The sequence below is a fragment of the Odocoileus virginianus genome, chromosome 6 (assembly GCF_023699985.2).
Source record: "Odocoileus virginianus isolate 20LAN1187 ecotype Illinois chromosome 6, Ovbor_1.2, whole genome shotgun sequence".
Classification (NCBI taxonomy): Eukaryota; Metazoa; Chordata; class Mammalia; order Artiodactyla; family Cervidae; genus Odocoileus; species Odocoileus virginianus.
The window spans coordinates 33993249-34015614 of NC_069679.1; the positions used below are offsets into that span (position 1 = coordinate 33993249).

A 22366-nucleotide genomic window follows, 5' to 3' on the forward strand; every position below is an offset into this window, starting at 1 on the left:
GTCAAACATCTCTCACATTTTAAAAATCTGAGAGATACATCCACCACCTTCACTGTTCTTACAAATCTATACTTTTGCCTTACAGAATTGCCAAGGCAGGAAGGGCGAATTGGTGCTGTTTGACCACCCTACTCCACATCTCACCTTGCTGTTATTTATTTTTGTCTGGGCTTGATTTCAACCCCATGAATGTCAGTGTTTTCATATAAATTGAGAACTTGGAATAAGTTCTTTTTCTGAATAAGCGTAGTCTTAACCCTCAGCAACTGTCAGTTGCACTGAAAGCAACGACATCCTTAAGTCAATTAATTTTAGGAGAGCTTAGTAAAGAGAATATTTATAAGGACATGGACAGAGTTTAGGGAAACCACAAGGGAGGATGGACATTCTCAGGGCTCCTTTACCCCCCTAGACCTGGAGGGATGAGGGCTAGGAGGAGAGGACCCTCCTGCGTGGAACTGTGGCCTCCAGGAAAGGGGTGTGGCCCAATTATAATGATCCTACCAGTAGGGGTGCTGGGAAACAAATACCCTGAAATAATTCTCCTCTCTCCTCTTATCTGCTTATGCTCACTATTGACCAAACTCAACTGGAAGACAATGAACAAGGAACCCGGCTGCCGAGTCCACAGTTTGGTCTCTTAGGGTGTAGAGCCAGGTAGAATGGAATGGAGAATGGGTTTGGAGAGGCAAGTAGAAGATATTTGCCACAGTTAATCATCATTGTGAAGGTCTTGCATGAAAGAAATAACACCCTCTTCTCCCCCAAATCTAAGCTGTCTTATCAAAAAATTGTTTTAACCAACTTTCACTTTTTCATTAATTGTATTTAATCAGTTTCCTAGTCCATGTTCATTCCAATGGACCCAGATGCGATCGGTAGCATTTGGAGAGACTTCGTTGTTTGTGTGGTAAAAACATGATCAGGAGGAGGTAAGGAGGTGATGAAACCACCCTCGTGCTTGTCCTGCTCAGACTTGGGGTGGCAACCTCAATTCACAGTTCAAGTTTAGAGGAAGGGGTGGTGAAAAGTAAGTAGACGCCTCAGAGCAACTCTGAATAGTCCACATTCTTGGGCCTCATAATCAAAGGAGTGACTTTTGTCCCAGAGAAGTACAGCATCCACCTCTGGTGGGTTGAGTAGACAGTTTTCATTTTTGTGCAGCTTGCTTTTAATCTCAGATGAATTATTTTCACTCCTTTGACCTAGGGACCAGGATTACTTGCCTTGATCTAATCCAGATTAACCATTCTGATCCACTGAGAATGAGTAAATCAATTGAATCGGATTAATCTCCATAATTGGAAAGGTATTTGTGGCAGCATAAAATGATGGGCAAAAGAAAACAAATTTGGAGTACCACCCTAAAACATACAGTTCTGTGGACCAGAAACTCCCTGACTTGGGAAATGCTTGGACCAAGGATCCCAGAACAAAGTTTGGTCTATAACAGAAATAGTGAAAGGCAGTGTGGTGTAATGAAAAGGGCATGGATTTTGAGACTTCAGCCTGGTACTGACTGTGACCATCTTGGAAAACTTCTGTGCTTTCACATTCTCAAATCTCCTTGTGTGTAAAATGAGAGTAATTTAACTTTTTACAGAATTAATCTAAACCATATCTACAAACTAAAGGTAGTGTTTTCTACATGCTCACATTTTTTGGAGCATGCTTAGTTGCTTCAGTTGTGTCCAATTTTTTCCAAACTTTTGGACTGTAACCTGCCAGTCTTCTCTGTCTATGGGGATTCTCCAGGCAAGAATACTGGAGTGGGCTGCCATGCCCTCCTCCAGGGGATCTTCCCAACCCAGGGATCAAACTCGTGTCTCCTGTGTCTTCTTCACTGAAGGCAGGTTCTTTACCACTGAGCCACTGGGGAAGCCTACTTTTTTTGGGAGGGGGGTGATATATTCTGTTTTTAAAAAATAGTCTTTCTTAACAGCTCTGTTGAAATATAATTGACATGCAATATAACAGACATATGATAAATGATACATATTTAAAGCTGAAGAATATTGTCTGCATACATCCATGAAAGCATAGCCACCATCAAAACAGTGAACAAATCCATGTAAAAGTTTCTTCATGCTCAGTAACAATCTCTCCTTTCCCTTCCCCATCTTCAGGCAAATAATGATCTGCTTTCTCTCACTCTAGAAGAGTTTGCATTTTCCAGAGTTTTATGTAAATGCAGATATATATTATATTTACTTTTGCCTGGCCTCTTTTGCTCAACATAAGTACATGGAGATGCATCCATGCTGTATGTATGAATATTTTATTTCTTTTATTACTTAGTAATATTCTAGAATATTGGTATGCCACAATTTATCTGCTCACCTATCAAAGGAGTTCACTCAATTATATTTTAATTCTATTTCCCTTCTTCTTCCCTCAATAATAGTATAAGAAAAAATTTTATATCCCATGTTAAGACTGCTGACATTTCTACTAACGTAATCTAGGAGTAACATGATTTATAGGAATGGAGTGTAAAAGCAGGTATCACAGTAGTTGTCTGTTAATCCCAGGCTTAGGTTTAGTTCTGAGCTGAAGGCTGGTTCCTTCTGCTTTCTAGACTTTCTTTTGTTCTTTATCATAAATTAGCAACCCAAATGTCCATTAACTGATGAATGGATAAAATTATGGTGTATCTATACAATGGAATATTATTTGCCATAAAAAGGAAGTACTGATTTATACTACAATATGGATGAACCTTGAAATCATTATGCTATGTGAAAGAAACCAGGCACAATAGGCTATGTAATCTATGGCTCCATTTGTCAAAATGTCCAGAACAGGAAGATCCTATAGATACAGAAAGTAGATTCATGGTTGCAGGACCTGGGGTGGGGAAGGGAAAAATGGGGATTGACTGCTTAAAAACTATGGGTTTTCTTTTTTGGGTGAAGAAAATGTTCTGGAATTTGATGGTTGTGATGGATGCACAATTTTTTAATTTTCTAAATCACTGACTTTTGTATACTTTCAGTTCAGTTCAGTTCAGTCGCTCAGTCGTGTCTGACTTTTTGCGACCCCATGAATCGCAGCATGCCAGGCCTCCCTGTCCATCACCAACTCCTGGAGTTTACTCAGACTCATGCCCATTGAGTCGGTGATGCCATCCAGCCATCTCATCCTCTGTCATCCCCTTCTCCTCCTGCCCCCAATCCCTCCCAGCATCAGGGTCTTTTCCAATGAATCAACTCTTCACATGAGGTGGCCAAAGTACTGGAGTTTCAGCTTCAGCATCAGCCCTTCCAATGAACACCCAGGACTGATCTCCTTTAGGATGGACTGGTTGGATCTCCTTGCAGTCCAAGGGACTCTCAAGAGTCTTCTCCAACACCATAGTTCAAAAGCATCAATTTTTCGGCGCTCAGCTTTCCTCACAGTCCAACTCTCACATCCATACATGACCACTGGAAAAACCATAGCCTTGACCAGATGGACCTTTGTTGGCAAAGTAATGTCTCTGCTTTTTAATATGCTATCTAGGTTGGTCATAACTTTCCTTTCAAGGAGTAAGCGTCTTTTAATTTCATGGCTGCAGTCACCATCTGCAGTGATTTTGGAGCCCAAAAAAATAAAGTCTGACACTGTTTCCACTGTCTCCCCATCTATTTGCCATGAAGTGATGGGACCAGATGCCATGATCTTAGTTTTCTGAATATTGAGCTTTAAGCCAACTTTTTCACTCTCCTCTTTCACTTTCAAGAGGCTTTTTAGTTCATCTTCACTTTCTGCCATAAGGGTGGTATCATCTGCGTATCTGAGGTTATTGATATTTCTCCCGGCAATCTTGATTCCAGCTTGTGCTTTTTCCAGCCCAGATTTAAAAGGGTAAATTTTTATGTTCATTTTATTTCAGTAAAGCTGATTTTTAAAAAAGCAATCTCTGCAACTTTGCTGAAGGAAATGTATTCAGGCACAGCAATTAATTTAATTTCCCATTTTTCACTTGCTAAAGAGATAACTTAGAGCTGCTTACCTCATTGATCATGCTGTACCTGCATTTCCAGGTCACGAGCATGAGGTGGAACTTTCTAGCATGAGGAAGTAAAAATGTCGCATCTGTAAATAAGTTATGTTTGGGGAGGTAGTTCAGTATCATACTGTTTTGGTTTACTTGAGATGGTGAAGGGCCTGGAGCCACTTTGACTTTTGTGTCTTTTCCTTTCCTTTTAAAAATAACATGCTTTCAGATTGTCTCACCACTCTTTCCTCTAGCCTTAGTTAACCAGATACAGGATATCCTGTCGGTAAAACATCTTAGCTAAATCAGATTATTTACCAAACTCCTAACAGCAATAGACAGAACAGAGTGACAAAGTAGACGTCCAAATATTCAAAATAATCCTTGGGAAAGGAAAGAAGCCAGTAGCATAGAATTAGCAGTGATTCAATTAGAGGAACAGCTTTGGTTTCCAGCAGCTGTGGAGGATGGGAATAAGGACAGACTTCCTCCCTTTCTAATTGTCTTCCTTCACCTGGTAAAACACCACCTTATATAGAAGGCTTTTAGCTGCTCCACTGCTGTGAATCAGGACCAACATTGTAATATCTGGAAATAGAGCTTCATCTGGTCTATTCCAAATAAATCAGTGTTTCCTGGGTACTCAAGCTTTGTAGTTGAGAAATGGCATGTTTTTCCCCCTGCTTTTGAAAATCTCACTTGCCGAGGCTTGAGTTTTGGTGTCATGTAATTTAAATTAGAAAGTAAATCAAAGGATTACCCCAGGGTGAAAGTAAAACCCATGTAACTCTACCCAGAAATGTTCCCTTTGCTTTTTGCTGTGATTTAACAAAGTTTTCCCAAGGTGATTTGAAAATTTTTATGTCAGTGTGTGTTTATCTTGGATTTTCTGATACAGTCTTGCCAGTTTCTGGTGCACTACAAAAAATTGTGTAAGAGAAATTTCCACTTTACCCTGACTCTGGAAGAACATGACTCCCAGGGCTGTTCCTTTTGAGTATTACTGTAAAATATATCTGTTCATTTATATATTAAACATCTGCAATGCAAAGCATTCATATAAGATGATTAAGTGACTTCTCTAGTAATAGAATGGGCTTTGTAGGCATGGGCAAGCATAGCTGTAGATTCTGTGTGCACATGTGTGTGTGAGTGAAACATACCATACATCCTGAAAATATATGGATGTATACACATATACACATTAAAGACTATTAGTGAAACATACATACATTTCCTGACTTTTCTCCGTATCTTTAAAGACTCCTGTTTGCTTCTTCCAAGCCCCTCCTTTCTCCTTCTTCCTGGAAAGCCATAATCTGGATTCTTTTTCTTTTACCTGTCATTCCTCTGCTTTTTCTTAAATTGTTTAGTGTCACCTCTTTTTGAAATGGGATCATACTTTTTCTCTGGCTTAGATTTTTATCCAACATTATATTTTGAGATTAACTAGGTGGATATATGCAGCTGAAGTTCACTCATTTTCCCTGCTATCTAGTATTAATTAGTACATCAGTATTTCCTCCTGTGTATGAAATATCCCACACTTTTTCTGTTAAACCCATTTGGGACATTTAGGTTGCTTCCAGTTTTTTGCTCTCATGAAAATGGGGCACAGTACTCTCTGTACACGTGTCTTAGTCCTCATCCAGGAGTTTTTCTAGGATGTATGCTTTGGAGTTCAGTTGCTAGGTCATACAATATGCAATGCTCAACTTTATTAGGTAATGCCAAGTCATTTGAAAGTGATTACACCAATTCATTCTTCATTAGCAGTGTAAAAGTGTGACTTTGCTCCACTTGTTAACACTTAATGTTCTCTGAATTTTTTTTTTATTAATCTTATTGCAAATTCTGAAATTTGTTTTGGTTAACAAATATTTGGTTGGGTTTTTATTTTGCATCATCTTATTGAAAGAGACAAGAAAATAAATGTGTTTGTTCACTACATCTGATAAAATTAAGTGGACCATTGCTAGATTCTGCCAATAGATATATTTCCAAGTAATAGCCAGCCTGAGAGTCTTGTTCCTTTCCTGTTTTTTCTTAAAGTTTTTCTTTTTTAGATATTTTTGATATGCAAAAATTTCAACAGGTAAAACAGTGCAAAGATGTATGAGGAAGCTAATTTCTCCTTTCCCCTTTTACCCTCCCTCCAGCAGGTTACCAGTGTTAATGTTAGGGCATATCGTTCCACATTTTTTTCATATTTATAAATATGTAATAGATTTATGTTAGATTGTGACTAAGATTGGCATTTTATTAGATCAAAAAGGGTTGAATATCAGCAGTTTCATACAGTTCAATCACACATGCACACATATCCTATCTTTGAGGATTTTTCAAATGTAAGCATTACCATGCAGCTATGTTTTCATGATAAATGTCACAGACATTCATCTAGCTCATAGGCGTGGCTCTCACTCACTCTTGTTAATGATTGCATCATGTTCACTCCTCTGTCCCTGTGGAGAAAAATTAACATCTCCCTTGGTTGACTTGCGGTGCTTCACCCTGGTTGAATCCCAAGATGGGGGAGGGACATGGGGCTGAGTCAAAGGACACATGTATCTCCAATTTAAAAGTATATTGCCAGATTCCTTTCCCAAAAAGTTGTAACAGTTCAGGTTTCCATTAGCAAGTGTGAGAATGCTTGTTTTCTGTATTTAGTCATCACTGAGTATTATTACTCTTCTGGGTGAAAATTGGTGTTCTATTTTTACTTATATTCCCATGAATTTTGTTGAGTTGAGCCTGTTTTCACGTTTTATTGTTCTTTTGCTTCTTCTGTGAATTGTTATTTCACATCTTTTGCTCATGCCTCGAAGATGATTTGACTCCTCAGTTTGTTGGGAGCTCTTAGTTTATTAATGATAGTAATTTTTTGTTTGTTCTATATGATACAGTTGTTTATTTCCCAGCATATTATTTGTCTTTGATTTGTTTACATTATATTTTGCTTTCCAAAAATTTTTTAGTATTTAGTCACACATATCTGTCTTTTCCTTTATGGTTTCTATCTTCGGAAGGCTTCTTCTGTCTAAGCCAGTACCTTCTAATTCTTCTTCTAATGCTTGTATTGATTTATTATATATATATATATATATATATAATCCATCTGAAATATATTTTGTATGATATATGAGTATAACTTTATGTTCTTTCAAATGTATAGCCAGTCTGATGACACCATTTATTTTATTTATGAGTTCAAATGCAACTTTAGTCCTATATTGTTTCACATATACATCTATCAATTTCTATACCTTGTATTATATTTCCTGGGTCTGTTTTCTATTCCTGTATCAATATGATACTATCTTGATTATGATAGTTACATTTTAGGCTTTAATCTATAGAAAAGCAACTGAGTCCTATTTTACTCTTCTTTTAAAATATTTCTTGGTATTATTTGGCATTTTTTCCCATGTAAGGGTTAAACTGATTTTGTTTCAACATAAAATATCATTGGAGATTCTGCTTAAGACAGAGTTAAAATTATATATTAATTTGGAAAGGATTAACTTTTTTACATGCAGTTTTTTACATCCAGGAATCATGTCTCTCTGTTCAAATCTTGTTTTATATCTTCTAAAAATACTGTCAAATGGTTTTCAAATAAATACTGAACTTCTAAAGTGTGTTCCTCAGTATATAAGAGTTTTTATTTCTTTTGGAATTGGAAATTTGGTTAAATGGTTAGATAAAAGATAAATATAAATAATTTTTCTATTCTTAAGGCTAAAACTTATTCTCAGGCTAAAATACAGAGGAGTCCCTAGGTCCCGTCTCCAGGGATGGATGTGGTAAGCTGACTTAAAGACTGTTAAAGAAGGGGTTTGTACCGCTTGACCTCACTCCAGCTTTGCTGCCATGGGGCAGACAGAGGCTGTGCTCTGAACTTTGTGTCGTTAGGCACATCGTTTCTTCTCTCAGTGCTAGATTGGCCGTGACTTATTTAAAGGTGGGTCTTAGAGGAAACTAATGACTGTATTTACATTTCTGTTTTCTTTGAAGCATACTTTTATCTGTTTGTACAGAGATTCATTTGAAAATAAAATCTCAAGATATGAAGTTGATGAGGAATATTACTTATTGGATAATAACTTATCATTAGTTTAAAAAACATCTACAGTACTCCTGTATTTACTTTTAAAGGCTAGTGTTTACATGTAGAAATATTTTTACTTCTTGGAAAACACTAGCCTAAGTAGCAGTGTAGACAGCCTTCTTCACATTAAACCCATTAAAATGCCAATGAAAATGTCACAAAGAAAAATTTTCAGTAGTACAGCCTCAGTATTCAGAAAACAAAGAAGAGTTTTCAAAATAACTAATTTTTAACTGTTAGAATCACAAGGAACAAAATTACAAATAAACAATAAACTTTAAAATTGTCTGATTCAGAACAACAAAGTCTCAGAGTTCAAAAATGATTCAACTATGGTCTAAATGATAAGAAAGAAGATATAAAGCTGTGATGCAAAGGCCATGTAGTGAAATTGCAATACCATAATTAAGGACATGTCTAGAAGTAGTAAAGAATACATTGATAACTGCTAAATATCAATAGTTAATTAGGGAAGTATGCTTATTAACTACTAAATGAATTCCAAAATTAGGTTGCTTAAATAAATGTGCATAGACAGTGGTGAATCAAAATAACTCATTTATAGAAAATTGAGCATAGAATTTCAACTTAAAAATAATAAGTAAATATGTGAGCCAATAAAAGAAATACATTTTGAAGAATCAATAAGGTAAAAGTATTTTCAGAATTGATTAAAGACTTGGCCTATAAATGAAAATGAATACCCTGAGAAAGATATCAAGACATTTACTATTCATAGTATCTTCAATCTCAGTGAAAAAGAAATTTTAAAACATTTGGAAAGAAAGTCCAGATAACTTTCAAATAATGATATCAGATGCAGCCACAATTAAGACCATGGACTCCCCAAGGAAATGAAACAACATCTGCTGTTCTTTTTATGGAAAAAAATGATCCAGGCAAGATAGCATTCATTTGGGAAAGCTAAAGAAAGATTTTCACATATCCCACCAACCCCAAATTGTCACTGACCTTACACTTTGATCCAGAACAAGAACTTTATATTGTAGCGGCCTTATCAACTCAAGATGGGAGACTGAAAACATCAACTGAGGAGAGATCAATGCTTCTGACCACATCATCCCATTTCAGAATAAGATTGTGATCTAAAGCTTAAAAGGAAGAGAAGAAGGGAACTAGTATTTAGGGAGCAGCTACTATGTATCAAGTTCTTTACATTTTTTCATTTACTCTTAAAAAACCCTGATAGTATGATCTCGTTTCAGATGAGAACACAGTTTCAGAGAGGTTTAAGGAACTTGCTTTGATAAGTGAAAATGAAAGTTGCTCAGTTGTGCCTGACTCTTTGCAACCCCATGGACTGTAGCCCGCCAGGCTCCTCTGTCCATGGAATCTCCAGGCAAGAATACTGGAGCGGATAGCCATTCCCTTCTTCAGGGAATCTTATCTACCCAGGGATTGAACCCAGGTCTCCCACATTGCAGGTGGATTCTTTACTGTCTGAGCACCAGGGAAGCCCAAGAATACTGGAGTGGGTAGCCTATCCCTTCTCCAGGGGATCTTCCCAATCCAGAAATTGAACTGGGGTCTCCTGCATTGCAGGCAGATTCTTTACCAGCTGAGCTACCAGGGAATCCCTGCTTTTATAAGTAGTAGAACTTGAATTTGTGTCTTTCTGACCTTCCAGGAAAAGCAGAAGTTTCATAGTAACAGTTAAAAAGTAAGAATAAGGTAAGACAGGTAAGGGCTGAAACCTGTAACTCAATTTTTTTTTTTTTACTTATGCAGTAAAAGTCTAAGGCTATATGTAGAAAACAACAGAAAAATGAATTTGATGATTGTCATGATTGTGTGTGAGTTGGTGTACAGATGTGGTTTAAGTGAAAATCGTTTTACTCAATGCTTTCCAACAAACATATTTCAAAAGAAAGGAGACAGAAGTATATCTACAGTGTTTAATACCAATGGCATGTATAAACAATAAATAAGAAATAGCAAAAACAAGATGAAATAAAGAAAGACAGTTGATTGTCCAAGCTTAATTAATCTGCATAAAACAGATGTACTTAAAAGTTCATTACAATATAAGGCAGAACTATGATACATTAAATTATAAGGAAATGGAGAATAATAATATCCGAGAATATCACAACAAAATGGATAAAGGGGGAAACCTTTAGAAGCATAAGGAAGAGTGTTGTGGGGTTTTTGTTTTTGTTCTTTGCATTCGTGGTCAGTTGTGTCTGACTCTCTGCAACCCCATGGACTGTAGTCCACCAGACCCCTGTGCCCATGGAATTTTCCAGGCAAGAATACTGGAGTGGGTTGCCATTTCCTACTCTAGGGGATCTTCCCGATCCAGAGATCAAAGCTGCATCTCTGGCACCTTTTGCATTAGCAGGTTTACCACCGTGGCACTTTCCCACTAGGGCCACCTGAGCAAATAATGTTAAAAGTATAAGTGGTGACTCAGGCGAGGTCTCTTCTTGGTAAGGCAGCATTCCGGGAATGAAGGTTAACATCATCGGGTATAAACCAAGAGCCCTTGGGCCAGGGAAAAGCTTTGGCCTTTTGAAATTTAAGAGTAAATGTTGTATACCTCTGGGTTTACCCAATAGAGTTGGAGAGTCAGGCTTTATCTGGAGTGGATATAGCTGAGTCAAACTATTCATTCATTTATGGTTAGGAAATGTATACATTTCCTTGGCTTAATCATCTTTGGGAAGAAGGAGACTTCCTAAGGTCATACAGCTGTAAAAGTGATGGCTCCTGTGGCTAATAAGAATGAAGACAGATGTGGGAGGCAGGGTTATGTCGCTCACAACTCCAGGGGGAGTTGTGGGAATGAAGTTGTGATATTAAAAGGATAATGTTAGAATTAAGAGATGTCTGTTGAGCAAGGTTTACAGATGGAATCAAGTTTGCAGTTGAATCAGAACTCTCATGGTCACTTCAAGAAGGAGAGATGGATTGAGAAGTTTAACTGATGAAAAAGTTACTGGCTGGGTAAATGAGTGATCAAATTTGCTTTCCAGGGACATATGCCTATTTGTAATATGGTCTGTATTTCCCTGAGGAGATTATTACCAGATTGCTTGGGTCCCTTCTTATATGGTTTTGGAGGAGGCAGGGAACTCCTTTGGTGAAAGGCTAGATGGAACTCGTTTGGGTCAGGTCAGAGCATGGCTTTGGCCCTACCATGTTTGAGGCCAGGATCTCATAGCTTAGAACAGCAGCATGTCCTACAGTGTGTTGAATAATAATGTTTTAAAGGAAGACCATGGGAAATATCTGCATAATAATGATGTTCTTTCCTAGTCCTGCCTTGAAATGAGGTTGTTGGGAGGCAGGTCAGTATGAAAGGGAGAGAGACCCTCTGACTATGGATTTAACACTCTGAGTGTTCTCTATAAGGTTCTTGCTCTCAGGGTATTGTTTCCATTTATTTTATTTTCCATGTATGGCCCTGGTTTCTCAAGTGAATTGTCTCTGTACTGTGGTAACCTATGTTAGAGACCACAGATTCTAGCTTACAGATCTCATATTCTGAAAATTTTGGAGTGGTATTATTCCAACCTTTGAGGCTAATATTACTGCTTACAAATGATTGTGAAGTATTTAAATTATACAGGAAAAGACAGAGAATTTCTTTCTTTCTAAGTGGTTCTTTTGAAAGACTTGCATGAATAATTTTAAGGATAGAAATAGCCCCTCCATTTAGGTTTTGTTGGGTCTGACGTAGATGTGTGTTGGGGTAAGTATAGGCCACAGATCTGACCAGGAAGAAAGATTGTTCCCAGAGTTCTTTCCTTGCTTCCTCATCCCTGTTTAATAAAAAGTGAAAAATACAAGAAAGTAACATGAAACAAAGCTGAAAAGATAACTTATTTAAAAACGAAGGGGCTTCCGCAGCAGTGCAGTAGTTAGGATTCCATGTTTCCACTGCAGGTGACACAGGTTCTATTCCTGGTCGGGTAACTAAGATCCCACATATGGTAGCGAAAGAGAGGGAGGGAGGGGAGAAGAAGTAAAGAAGAAAAAGAAAGGAAAATTTGTGAAAATAATAGCTCCAAGAAAGCCCAGTGGGCCAAACAAAATAGCCACAAAAGACCAGGGAAGGTTCTTTGTCTGATTTAAAAATAGTAACAACAACAACAACAACAACAAAATGTTGGGAAATGCATTGAATGCAAATGTTCATTTCATTGCAGAGTCCTTCCGTTCTGTGTTTGCAGCCCCTGCCACCACAGGGAAGCACTTACCAGACAAGTGTTGCTATGGCCAAGTCACTGTACCTTGCCTTCTTCTTTTTTTATTTAAATTGAGACATAAATAATATATAACACACTGGTTTAGAATGTATGACATACAATGTAATTATTCAATGTATGAATATACTGCAAAAGAGTCACCAAGACAAGTCTAGTTTACATGCATCACCATACAGTTACAAATTTATTTTTCTTGGGATGAGAACTTTTTAAGATGTTTTTTAGAAACTTCAAAATATCCATTACAGTATTGTTAATGCTAGTCATCATGCTGTACATTACATCCCAGTATTTATCTTATTACTGAAAGTTTGTACCTTTTGACCATCTTCACCCATTTCACAAACCCCGTGTCTCCCTCCTCACCTCTTAGCAATCACCAGTCTGTCTATCTATGCATTGGGGGAACTTGCTTGTTTTATGATTCTACTTATAAGTGAGAGCATCCCGTGGTTCCTTCTCTGTCTGACTTGTTTTACATACTGTAATGCCCTCCGAGTCCATTCATATTGGCATGAATAGCAAGATTTCGTTGTTTTTTATAAGGCTGAATAAGATTCTTTTGTATGTGTATGTATCACATTTTCTTTACCTCTTCATTGAGGGACATTTAGGTTCTTTCCTTGAAAGTCTTTGCTGTTGTAAATAATACTGCTGTGAACATGGGGATGCAGATATCTTTTCAAGTTGATGTTTTTGTTTCCTTTGGATAAATACCCAGAGGAGGAGTTGCGGGATCATATGGTAATTTTATTTTTAATTTTTTAAAAAGGACTTATTATTTATTTATGGCTGAGCTGGTTGTTCGTTGCTGCACATGGGCCTTCTCCAGTTGTGGTGAGTGGGGGCTAGTCTCCAGTTGTGGTGCGTGGGCTTCCTGTGTTGTGAAGCATGGCTGTAGCAGGTGGGCTCAATAGTTGGGGTGAACGTCTTATGGTTGGAATATTCCCAGGCCAGGGATGGAACCCCCATTCCTTGTGTTGGCGGGTGGATTCCTCACCACTGCATCACCAGGGAAGCTCCTCTTTTTAATTTTTTGAGGAACTTCTTCCTACTTTCTTTGATAGTCCACTGCAGCACATAGACATTGTCAACTCTGCCTTCTAGGTCCTGGCTGTGATACCATGAGGATTTGGTGAAAATGAAATAGAAAGAGTGATCAAGACTGCTAAACCCTTAATATTCTGTTTATTTACCCTTCAGCTGCTGTGAGGAATGGCGGGAAAAAGGGGGAAGGAAGGGTAGTACGTGTATAAAATCTCCACCTCTGACAGTGCCTCGTCAGCCCTCTTGAAATCTGTCTCCACTCTAAAATTCATCTTCAAGGACTAGACTGTTTCTGAGACTTTCCCCTGTCTCTGCTGCATGATTCTGGTCTTGAAAATTAGCTGACAAATAAGCTTTGCTTCAAGGCTCTTTGAGGGGCACTCAATGTCTTTCCCTCTCCCAGCACATTTCTGCCCATCAGCTTTTGCTTGGCCTTGCCTCAGCTAAGGTTTGGCCATCCTCTGGTTGAGCTCTCAGCCTCTGAACAGCCTCTTTCCTGGGACTTGGGCCATCCCCAGCCCAGGCCTAAGCTGGAAGGAACTGAAGCAAGGACAGTACCAACAGTAAGGCAGAATTATTATGATTTATGACAAAATTAAAGGTAGAGAAAGGGAAATAAACATGTTGGGTTTTTTGAGGTTTTTTGTTTTGAAATTGTGGTAAAATACACATAACATAAAATTTACCATCTTAACCATTTTTAAATGTACAGTTCAGTGATCTTAAGCACATTCTCATTGTGCAACCATCATCCACTTCCAGAATTCTTTTCATCTTGCAAAACTGAAACTCTGTACCCCTTAAACAGTAATTTTCCATTCCTTTCTGCCCCTAACCCCTGGCAACAGCACTTCTACTTTCTGTCTGTATAAACTTGACTACTCTAGGCACCTCATATAAAAGTATGGAAAGTGGAAAATGTTAGTCGCTCGCTCAGTCGTGTCTGACTCTTTGCAATGCTATGGACTGTCCATGGAATTCTCTAGGCAAGAATACTTTAATGGATTGTCTTTCCCTTCTCCAGGGGATCTTCCTCACCCAGAGATCGAACCTGGGTGTCCTGCACGGCAGGCAGATTCTTTACTATCTGAGCTACCAGGGGAGTCCATATTAGAGTATATATGCAGTATATTTGTTCACAGTAATTTTTTTTGTGACTGGCTTATTTTACTTAGTATAATGTCTTCAAAGTTTATCCATGTTATAGCATGTCAGAATTTCTTTCTAAGTCTGAATAATATTCCATTGTGTGTATGTGTGTATCAAAGTTTATTTATCCATTCATCTACTGATAGTCACTTGTTTGCTTCCAACTCTGGGCTATTGTAAATAATGTTCGAGTATATATATATATATCTCTTCAAGAATTGTTGAATCATATGATATATATATTCTTAATTTTTTGTGAAACAGCCATACTGTTTTCCACAACTGTATCATTTTATATTCTCAGCAAAAGTACCCAAGCAAAAGCATATGAGTGTCACTGAGCATCTTTTCAAGTACTTGCTGACCACTTCTGTATCTTTGGAGAAAAGCATATTAAGTCATTTGCCCATTTCTTAATTGGGTTGTTTGTTTTTTATTATTGATTTGTAGGAGTTTTTTTATATATTCTGGATATTAACTCATGTGATTTGCAAATATTTTCTTCCACTTTATGGGTCTTCTTTTTACTCTGTTAATTGTGGGTTTGGCTGCACAGAAGTTTTAAATTTTGACATAATCCAATTTATTTTTATTTTTGTTGGCAGTGGAAAATATTTTTCTCAGACATATAGGAAGTTTCAAAAGTATATTCTTGAACACATAGAAACTTTCAATAGGGAAAAAAATTTAGAAAATATATGTCATAGTTTATGAACATAATACAACTCACCCAAAAGTGTTTGTAGTAAAAATTCTGTATATAAAATAATTAGATCATAGGCAAGAAGTACAAAGGGAGGAATTTATCACTTTCAGGATTGTTTGATTCTTTGTTTCTTCTGGGAAATAAAGAAAACTGTTAATCAGATAGGAAAGAGGAGGGGCTACTATGTTTGAGAATGGGAAGAAGGGAAAAGGCAGTGGTGTTCTGAGTCATATGCAAATTGACAGGTGATTTGCATAGGTTATTTTACTAATTTCTTATACCAGGCTTGTGAGGGAGACATTGCTGTTGCCATTTCAGGCCAAGGCTTGATATCTTGCACAAAGCGACAGAGTTACTGAGCAGTAGAGTTGGGATGGGAATCCAAGACCTCTTTTTTCCCTAACCCCTCACCAGGTGAACTAATAGTTAAGTAATAATTACATTATGACAGGACACTTTATGGAATATAGCAAAATTATTTAAAACTTAATTGGTGAGAATTAATTTTCAAACTATCAAAAAATAGCAAGGATGATTTAAAATGTCTCACAGTTCAGAATGGTGTGATACAGAATTAAAAATGGAAACATAGATTATTGTGACAGAGAAGACCTCAAGAATAAGGCTTCATTTATGTAGGATTTAATATTGAATACTCTGAGTATAAACAATTATTGGGGGAAAAGCAGCTCATCATTTTATCAAGGCTGTGAGTTCTATGCATCCACAGGTAGAAAAAGCAATAGACTGGGGTCTGACACTTGCCAGTAGAAATTTCGTTTGACCAGAGACGGGTGTGTATCTGTATGTGTGTGTGTATTTGAAGGCTCCTATGTGGAACGTTGAGACTACAATTTGCCAGGGACTCTCCATTTTCTTAGCATCCTCATCTTATCAAAATTGCATCTTTGTCCCTGCTTGGCCCCTTTGCCATTTGGGCTTGTGGTTTCTGATATGTACTCATTCTCGATGAGTGAGTCTTGTAAAAATGAGCAAAAAATCACAGTCACCTCAGGTCTTGTTAAAACACAGATGGCTGGGCCCCACCCCAGAGTTTCTGCTTCAGTAGATCTGGGATGAGGCCCAAGAATTTGCATTTCTAACAAATTCCCAGATGAAGTAAAGTCTCTGGACCTGAGAGAAGTACATAAATTGAGCAACTTTTCTACTTTTAAAAGAAACTTCTATATTGCAGAGCAGTTTGGATTCTGCTGAATCTAATGATTTTTTTAAAAATGAGCCTACATTTTCTATGGCTCTTTTAAAATTACATTTTCCTGGAAATGTATTTTTATTAAATTTTATAGAAGTATTGGTCCACAGGGATTGAAAATCAAAAACAAACAAGTGAACCAAAAACATGTCCAGAACCACAGAGAGTTTGAGAAGCCCTGTCACCAGAATTATGACCAGCTGGCATTTCCCTTGGTGGGATCACATGTTCTGGGGTCAGCCACAGCTTGCAGGCCTAGAAACTTGATCTAGTTGAAGAACCAGAGTCGATTGAAGTCACAACACAGACACACGCTGTCAGGTTCCACAAAGAACTGGAATCTAAAACCACATGCCAATGACAATTTACTAATCTACAATGAAAAATGAAACTACAAACTGGCTGGATTACTCATGTTAGCCTGAGCAGTGAGTCAGTTCCCTGCCTGAGAAACCATCTTATAATCCAGAGGTTACTCAGTGAGCATGAAAATGGGAACAGGGGAGCTCAGTATGTGGTTTGAATGTTGGTGGCATCAGGCTGATCACCTACTGAAGACATAGGCATGTACCTGCCAAGTGGACCACATCCCCTTGGTCATTGCTTTGACGGATGGACATTTACTTATGAAGCTTCCACTGCTGGCTCACCCATTTCCCCTTCCTAACTGACAGGTAATGATATTAATTCAGTCAAGTCACTGCCATCAGTCTAGTCAGATCTGTCTGAAAGTATGCAATTCTGTCTCTTTGATGATGTCTTTGCAAATCTCCGCTGCACCCATTAAGCTGTGACTGTCAAAGTCAATTTTGAAAAAGTTAAAAACATGAATCTCATCCAAATGCATAGTAAGCACATATCAAAGAGTTAATTAGCTCATTAAAGGAAAGAGTGAATGAAAAAATTGATATCAGAAGTATATATAGTCTATGAGAGAAAGAATGCCGAAATAAGATTTTCAAGTTATATATTAAACTGGTTAATATCCTATAGGGCAATAAAGACGTAAGCTTTGGGGTTGTTTTTTAAATCAACTAATGTGCATCTCTACCAGAAAAAAATTCCATTTGTAATTTACTGATTTTCTACAAATGACTGTCTAGCTTTACAGAGTCAGACCCTAATCAATAGTAAGTAGGGGAAAAAAAAAAGCTGTCCTTCTTACAGTGATCAAATGAGCTTTTAGACAATGCTCTTGTATGACATTGAAGGGTACACAGTAATCATTCTGCCTTATTTCTGAGTTTTGGAAGACTTTTCTTAACAGACTTAATAGTTTTACTCTCAGAGCTATTCAGTTTCCTTGTCTCCAAGTTCTCTGAAAGAAGAGAGATCATCTGGGGAAGAGCAGAGAGAAACTGCTCGGTCACTGGACTTTCACTGTGCTCAGTTCTTTCCTGCTAATGGGACTCAACCTTAAAGAATTTGGATCTATTGGTTGTCTAATTGCAGAAAGAGGAACTCAGTATTCACAGTGTGCCTCCTGGCAATTAAATGTTCTCATCAGCTGACTTTGGGCTTGGTTCATTTGGGTCAGATATTCAGCCAGTGCATGCAGAGTTCAAATATGGAGCAATTTAAGGATGATTCCAGTGTGTTCCTACATCCTGCCAAGTTGACCATCTAAAGTATTTGGGAATGTTTAGGATCTGTTATCTAAACAGGTGTCAAATCTGCAGGAATTATGTTTTTGAAAAATCATTTCATGTAAAACATATCTTACGGGGTAACTAAGGCTAATCATCAGTTGATTCAGCAGAGCTGCATTGAGTGTTCAAATACTGCAGTGCTTTTGTATCAGTTGGTGAAGAGAAATTATCCTTGGTTGAGGTTATGAGAACCTAACGATGTTGCCCATCAGTGGCTGTGGAGGTGGTAATGGACCAGGGAGGAGTGCCAACTAGAGGCTGGTGTCTAGGGGGCAGTAGGAGAGGCAGGTCCTCTCTTTGGCCCAGGGCTCCTGAGAGTTGCAGTGTTAGCAGGGCAGACAGAGGCCATCCAGCAAGCATTGGCATCCAGCTCTCTATCTGCAGTGAAGGGCCTGTAGCATGCCTAGCTGCAACAAAGACACCAGAGTTTTTGTGACTGCCAGTATCACGGTGACATTATTGATGTGGGTCTGTAGTTTCAAGAGGGGCATCACTTAACTAAGTGACAGCTGCGTCAACTGAAGAGCACCACCACCATTTGTAAAAAAATCAACAATTGATTTGGAAATTTCTAGAATATTTTGGTAAATCATTTTCTGTATAACATATCATTTATGCATATTTTAAGATTAGTTAATTCAGCAACTAAAAGGGATGTTAAATATATTTTGGTTAAACATTTTTGGCTTATTATATATTAATATTTTATCTTGCCAGTTAAATATTTTGATTATGACTCATTTCTGGCTATTTAAAGTTAAAATTATTCAACTTAACCATCAAAATTAAGGAAACAAGTTAGTTGAGAAGCTCTTGGCATTATAATAGGTAACGATTTATTGTTTGAATTTAGATAAGTGTTTATTCAAAGTTTAAGAGATGACACAGCCTCCAATAGACAGCTGAATTTTAATAGGCATTTTGTATAAAAGTAAAGGCAGGCAGAGGGGAGGTTCCCCAAGGGCAGAAACTGTATCTGAGTAAACCTGGTCTCTTGGTTGCTGGGTAGGGACTTGATAAATGTTAATTGACTAAGTGAATGACTGAATCAGTATATGAAAAAGCTCTTTATCCTCACCAGTAATTACATAAATACTAACTAAAACAATCATGAGATACAATTTCACAGCAATTAATTTAGCAAATTTAAAGGAATAGAAAACCAGTGCTGAAGAACCGTTGGGGAAACAAGAAAGCTCCCTTTCTGAGGGGACTTAATTAATTTATAAAGAGAAGTTTCTCAGTCATGTCCTACTCTTTTTGACACCATGGACTATAGCCCACCAGGCTCCTCCATCCATGGGATTTTCCAGGCAAGAGTACTGGAGTGGGTTGCCATTTCCTTCTCCAGGAGATCTTCCTGACCCAGGGATTGAACCCAGGTCTCCCACATTGCAGGCAGACGCTTTACCAACTGAGCCACCAGGGAAGTCCTCAGTTAATTTATAGTTACTAGTAATCAAGGAAGCTTACTTTCTTCACCCATTTCCTGAGGAATTTATCCTCAGGAAACAAATGTTTTAAAAAAAAATGAAAACTTTTCTTTAGAAATGTTTCAGTTCAGTTCAGTCACTCAGTCGTGTCCAACTCTTTGCAACCCCATGAATCGCAGCACGCCAGGCTATGTATTGTAGAGCTATTTAAAATAGCAAAACTTGAAAGTGAAAGTGAAAATCGCTCAGTCATGTCCGATTCTTTGCAACCCCATGGACTATATAGTCCATGGAATTCTCTAGGCCAGAATACTGGAGTGGGTAGCCTTTCCTCTCTCCAGGGGATCTTCCCAACCCAGGAGATTCAGTTCAGTTCAGTTCAGTCACTGAGTTAGAAGCCATCAAAACATTTGACAGCTCAGTGGAATATTGTACACTCATTTAAAATGATACACATGAGAATTTCATGGAGAAGTTTAGAAGAAATGTTAACTAATACACATATTCTGTTTGCAGCTGTGTTTAAAAACAAAACATCTATTGAGTGAAAATGTGAGAGGCAGTGGGAAGCATCCAGATGAAAAGCTGGTAGGATGTCTTTATTAATAAGTTCCTTTTTAATGGATGAACAAGAAATCTTAAAGAAATATTTGCCTCCCTATACAGATTCCTAATATAGAAATTACCACAGATCATTCTTAGCACATTAAAATTTAACCCCAAATTAATTTTCTCAAAATTGAGGATTGTTTTCTCTTTGTAATTTACATTACTCTTACAGATTCATGAATCATAAATTCAAAAGGGTGATGTGGGATAGCAGTGTTCAAAAGCAATTCATGGTATGTAGGAATATTTCTGGGAACAGAGCACAGTTGTTCCTTTATTTGCAAATTCCATATGTGTGAATTTACCTACTTACTAAAATTTATTTGTAGTCCCCCAGTCAAAACTCAACAGCATTTTCACAATCATTCACAGACATAAACAAAGGAGGAAAAATTTGAGTTGCTCAACATGTATAGTCCCAGCTTAGGCCAAACCAAAGAGACATTCTGCCTTTTTGTTTCAGCTCTCATACTTTAAATATAAAGTGTTCTTTTCATGGTCTATTTAGCCCTATGTTTTTCACACTATTGTGCTTTTTTTGTTGGTGGTGGTGGTGATTATACTATTCAAAATGTTGCCCAAAGTATAGTGCTGATGTGCTGTCTAGCATTCCTAAGTGGAAGAAGTCTGTGATGTGCCTTATGGAGAAAATGCATGTGTTAGATAAGATTCCTTCAAGTATGAATTGTAGTATTGTTGCCCCTGATTTCAATATTAATGAATCAATGATAATATATTAGGGACTTCCCTGGTGGCCCAGTGGTTGAAACTTCATCTTCCAAGGCAGAGTGTGCATGCTGGATCTCTGATCGGGAAGCTAAGATCCCACATGTCTCAGGGCCAAGAAACCAAAACATAAAACAGAGCAATGTTGTAACAAGTTCAATAAAGACTTTAAAAAGCCAATATAAAAAGCCAATCTATATACTAGATAAGATGTGTTGATAAACAGAAACATACATGAAACAAGGTTATGTGTTGATCAATTGATCAAATGTTGTGACCTGAGCTCCCAGGAACTTAATCCTGTATTTCCCCTGGATACAGTGCTTCCGTATTTGCTCGCTTATTATTTATGGCAACTTAAAGAACACACTGCCATGAACAATAAGAATTGACTGTATATGGTTCTAGTGGGAGCATAGATTTAATGTATTCACATTTGGTCAGATGTCATCAGTGATACTGAAAATCTTGGGCAAAGTGGAAAAAGACATCTGTTTTTAGGTTATTGTAATTTTTGCTCCGCCTTGGCAGTGGGCACACACGTTTCCAGACCCGCATGGTTTTTAGCCTTTTGTAGAGTTTTTCAGATCTCTTGTTCTCTATTTTTTCTGCTAAGATCAGCGAGAATATTGTTAGTCAAGTAGTGTAGACGTGCACAATAAATTCTAAGGAGATGGCAAGAACTCAGAAGATGTATTCAGTATTTTTCTTTATGTCCCCACAAGATCAGAAACTGAAAAATACTACCAAGTCTGTAGTTGGGAAGAACTCAGTCACATAGTGGCTCTGACCTGACTCCTAATCAGGTGGCCCATGATGGACATAATGAAGACTCAAACCTCAGAGAATGGTGTTCTGTTCCCAGGTCTATCCACTGTGGGCGTTCTTAGTTAAAGCAGTAGTAACTAACTTGGGCATTTAAAGCAGTAGCAACTAACTTGGGCATAAAATGAATTTACCAAAAGGATAGGTAGCACTCAAACAATCCCTGGGAGAACTGGAGGATCTTTACATATGGAGCATGCATACTCAGACGTGCACCCAAATGATACTTCAGAGCTGGTCCAGAGAAGACGCTACTACTGCTTCTACGGGATGCAAACACTGGAGTTCACACAGCTGGAACCCAACACTGGGAGCTTGAATTCTGCTGCTAAACTGCTGCCATAGCTGCCTCAGAAAGCCCAGAGTAGCTGCCATCACACCCACATCCAGCAAATTCCATTCTCCACATTGTTTGCTTCCTTTTCAGATTTCTAAGTAGTAGCTTCAGTGATGTACCTGTACAGTGGATTTTTTTCTAATTTTTATTAAAGTATAGTTAATTTAAAATATTAGTTTCTACTGTACAGCAAAGTGAATCAGTTATACACATACATATATCCACCCTTTTAAAAATTCTTTTCCCATATAGTTCATTGCAGAGTATTGAGAAGAGTTAACTTTTTTCCCCTGTGCTATACGATAGGTCCTTATTATAATAGTTATCCGCTTTATATGTAGTAGTGTGTA

The 22366-nt window shown here is 37.7% G+C and overlaps 1 protein-coding gene across 3 annotated transcripts in view; it reads left to right on the top strand.

Moving 5' to 3' along the window:
- GNG2 (G protein subunit gamma 2) overlaps window positions 1–22366 on the top strand; it is a 121541-nt gene that overhangs the window by 27568 nt on the left and 71607 nt on the right. Inside the window, exon 3 of one of the 3 annotated variants that reach the window (XM_070469128.1) lies at window positions 20036–20107. The exons of the other annotated variants lie outside the window; for them this stretch is intronic. Within the exon in view, the coding sequence (XP_070325229.1) occupies window positions 20036–20107 (72 nt within the window). The remainder of the gene's footprint in view (window positions 1–20035; window positions 20108–22366) is intronic. 3 annotated transcript variants of the gene reach the window in all.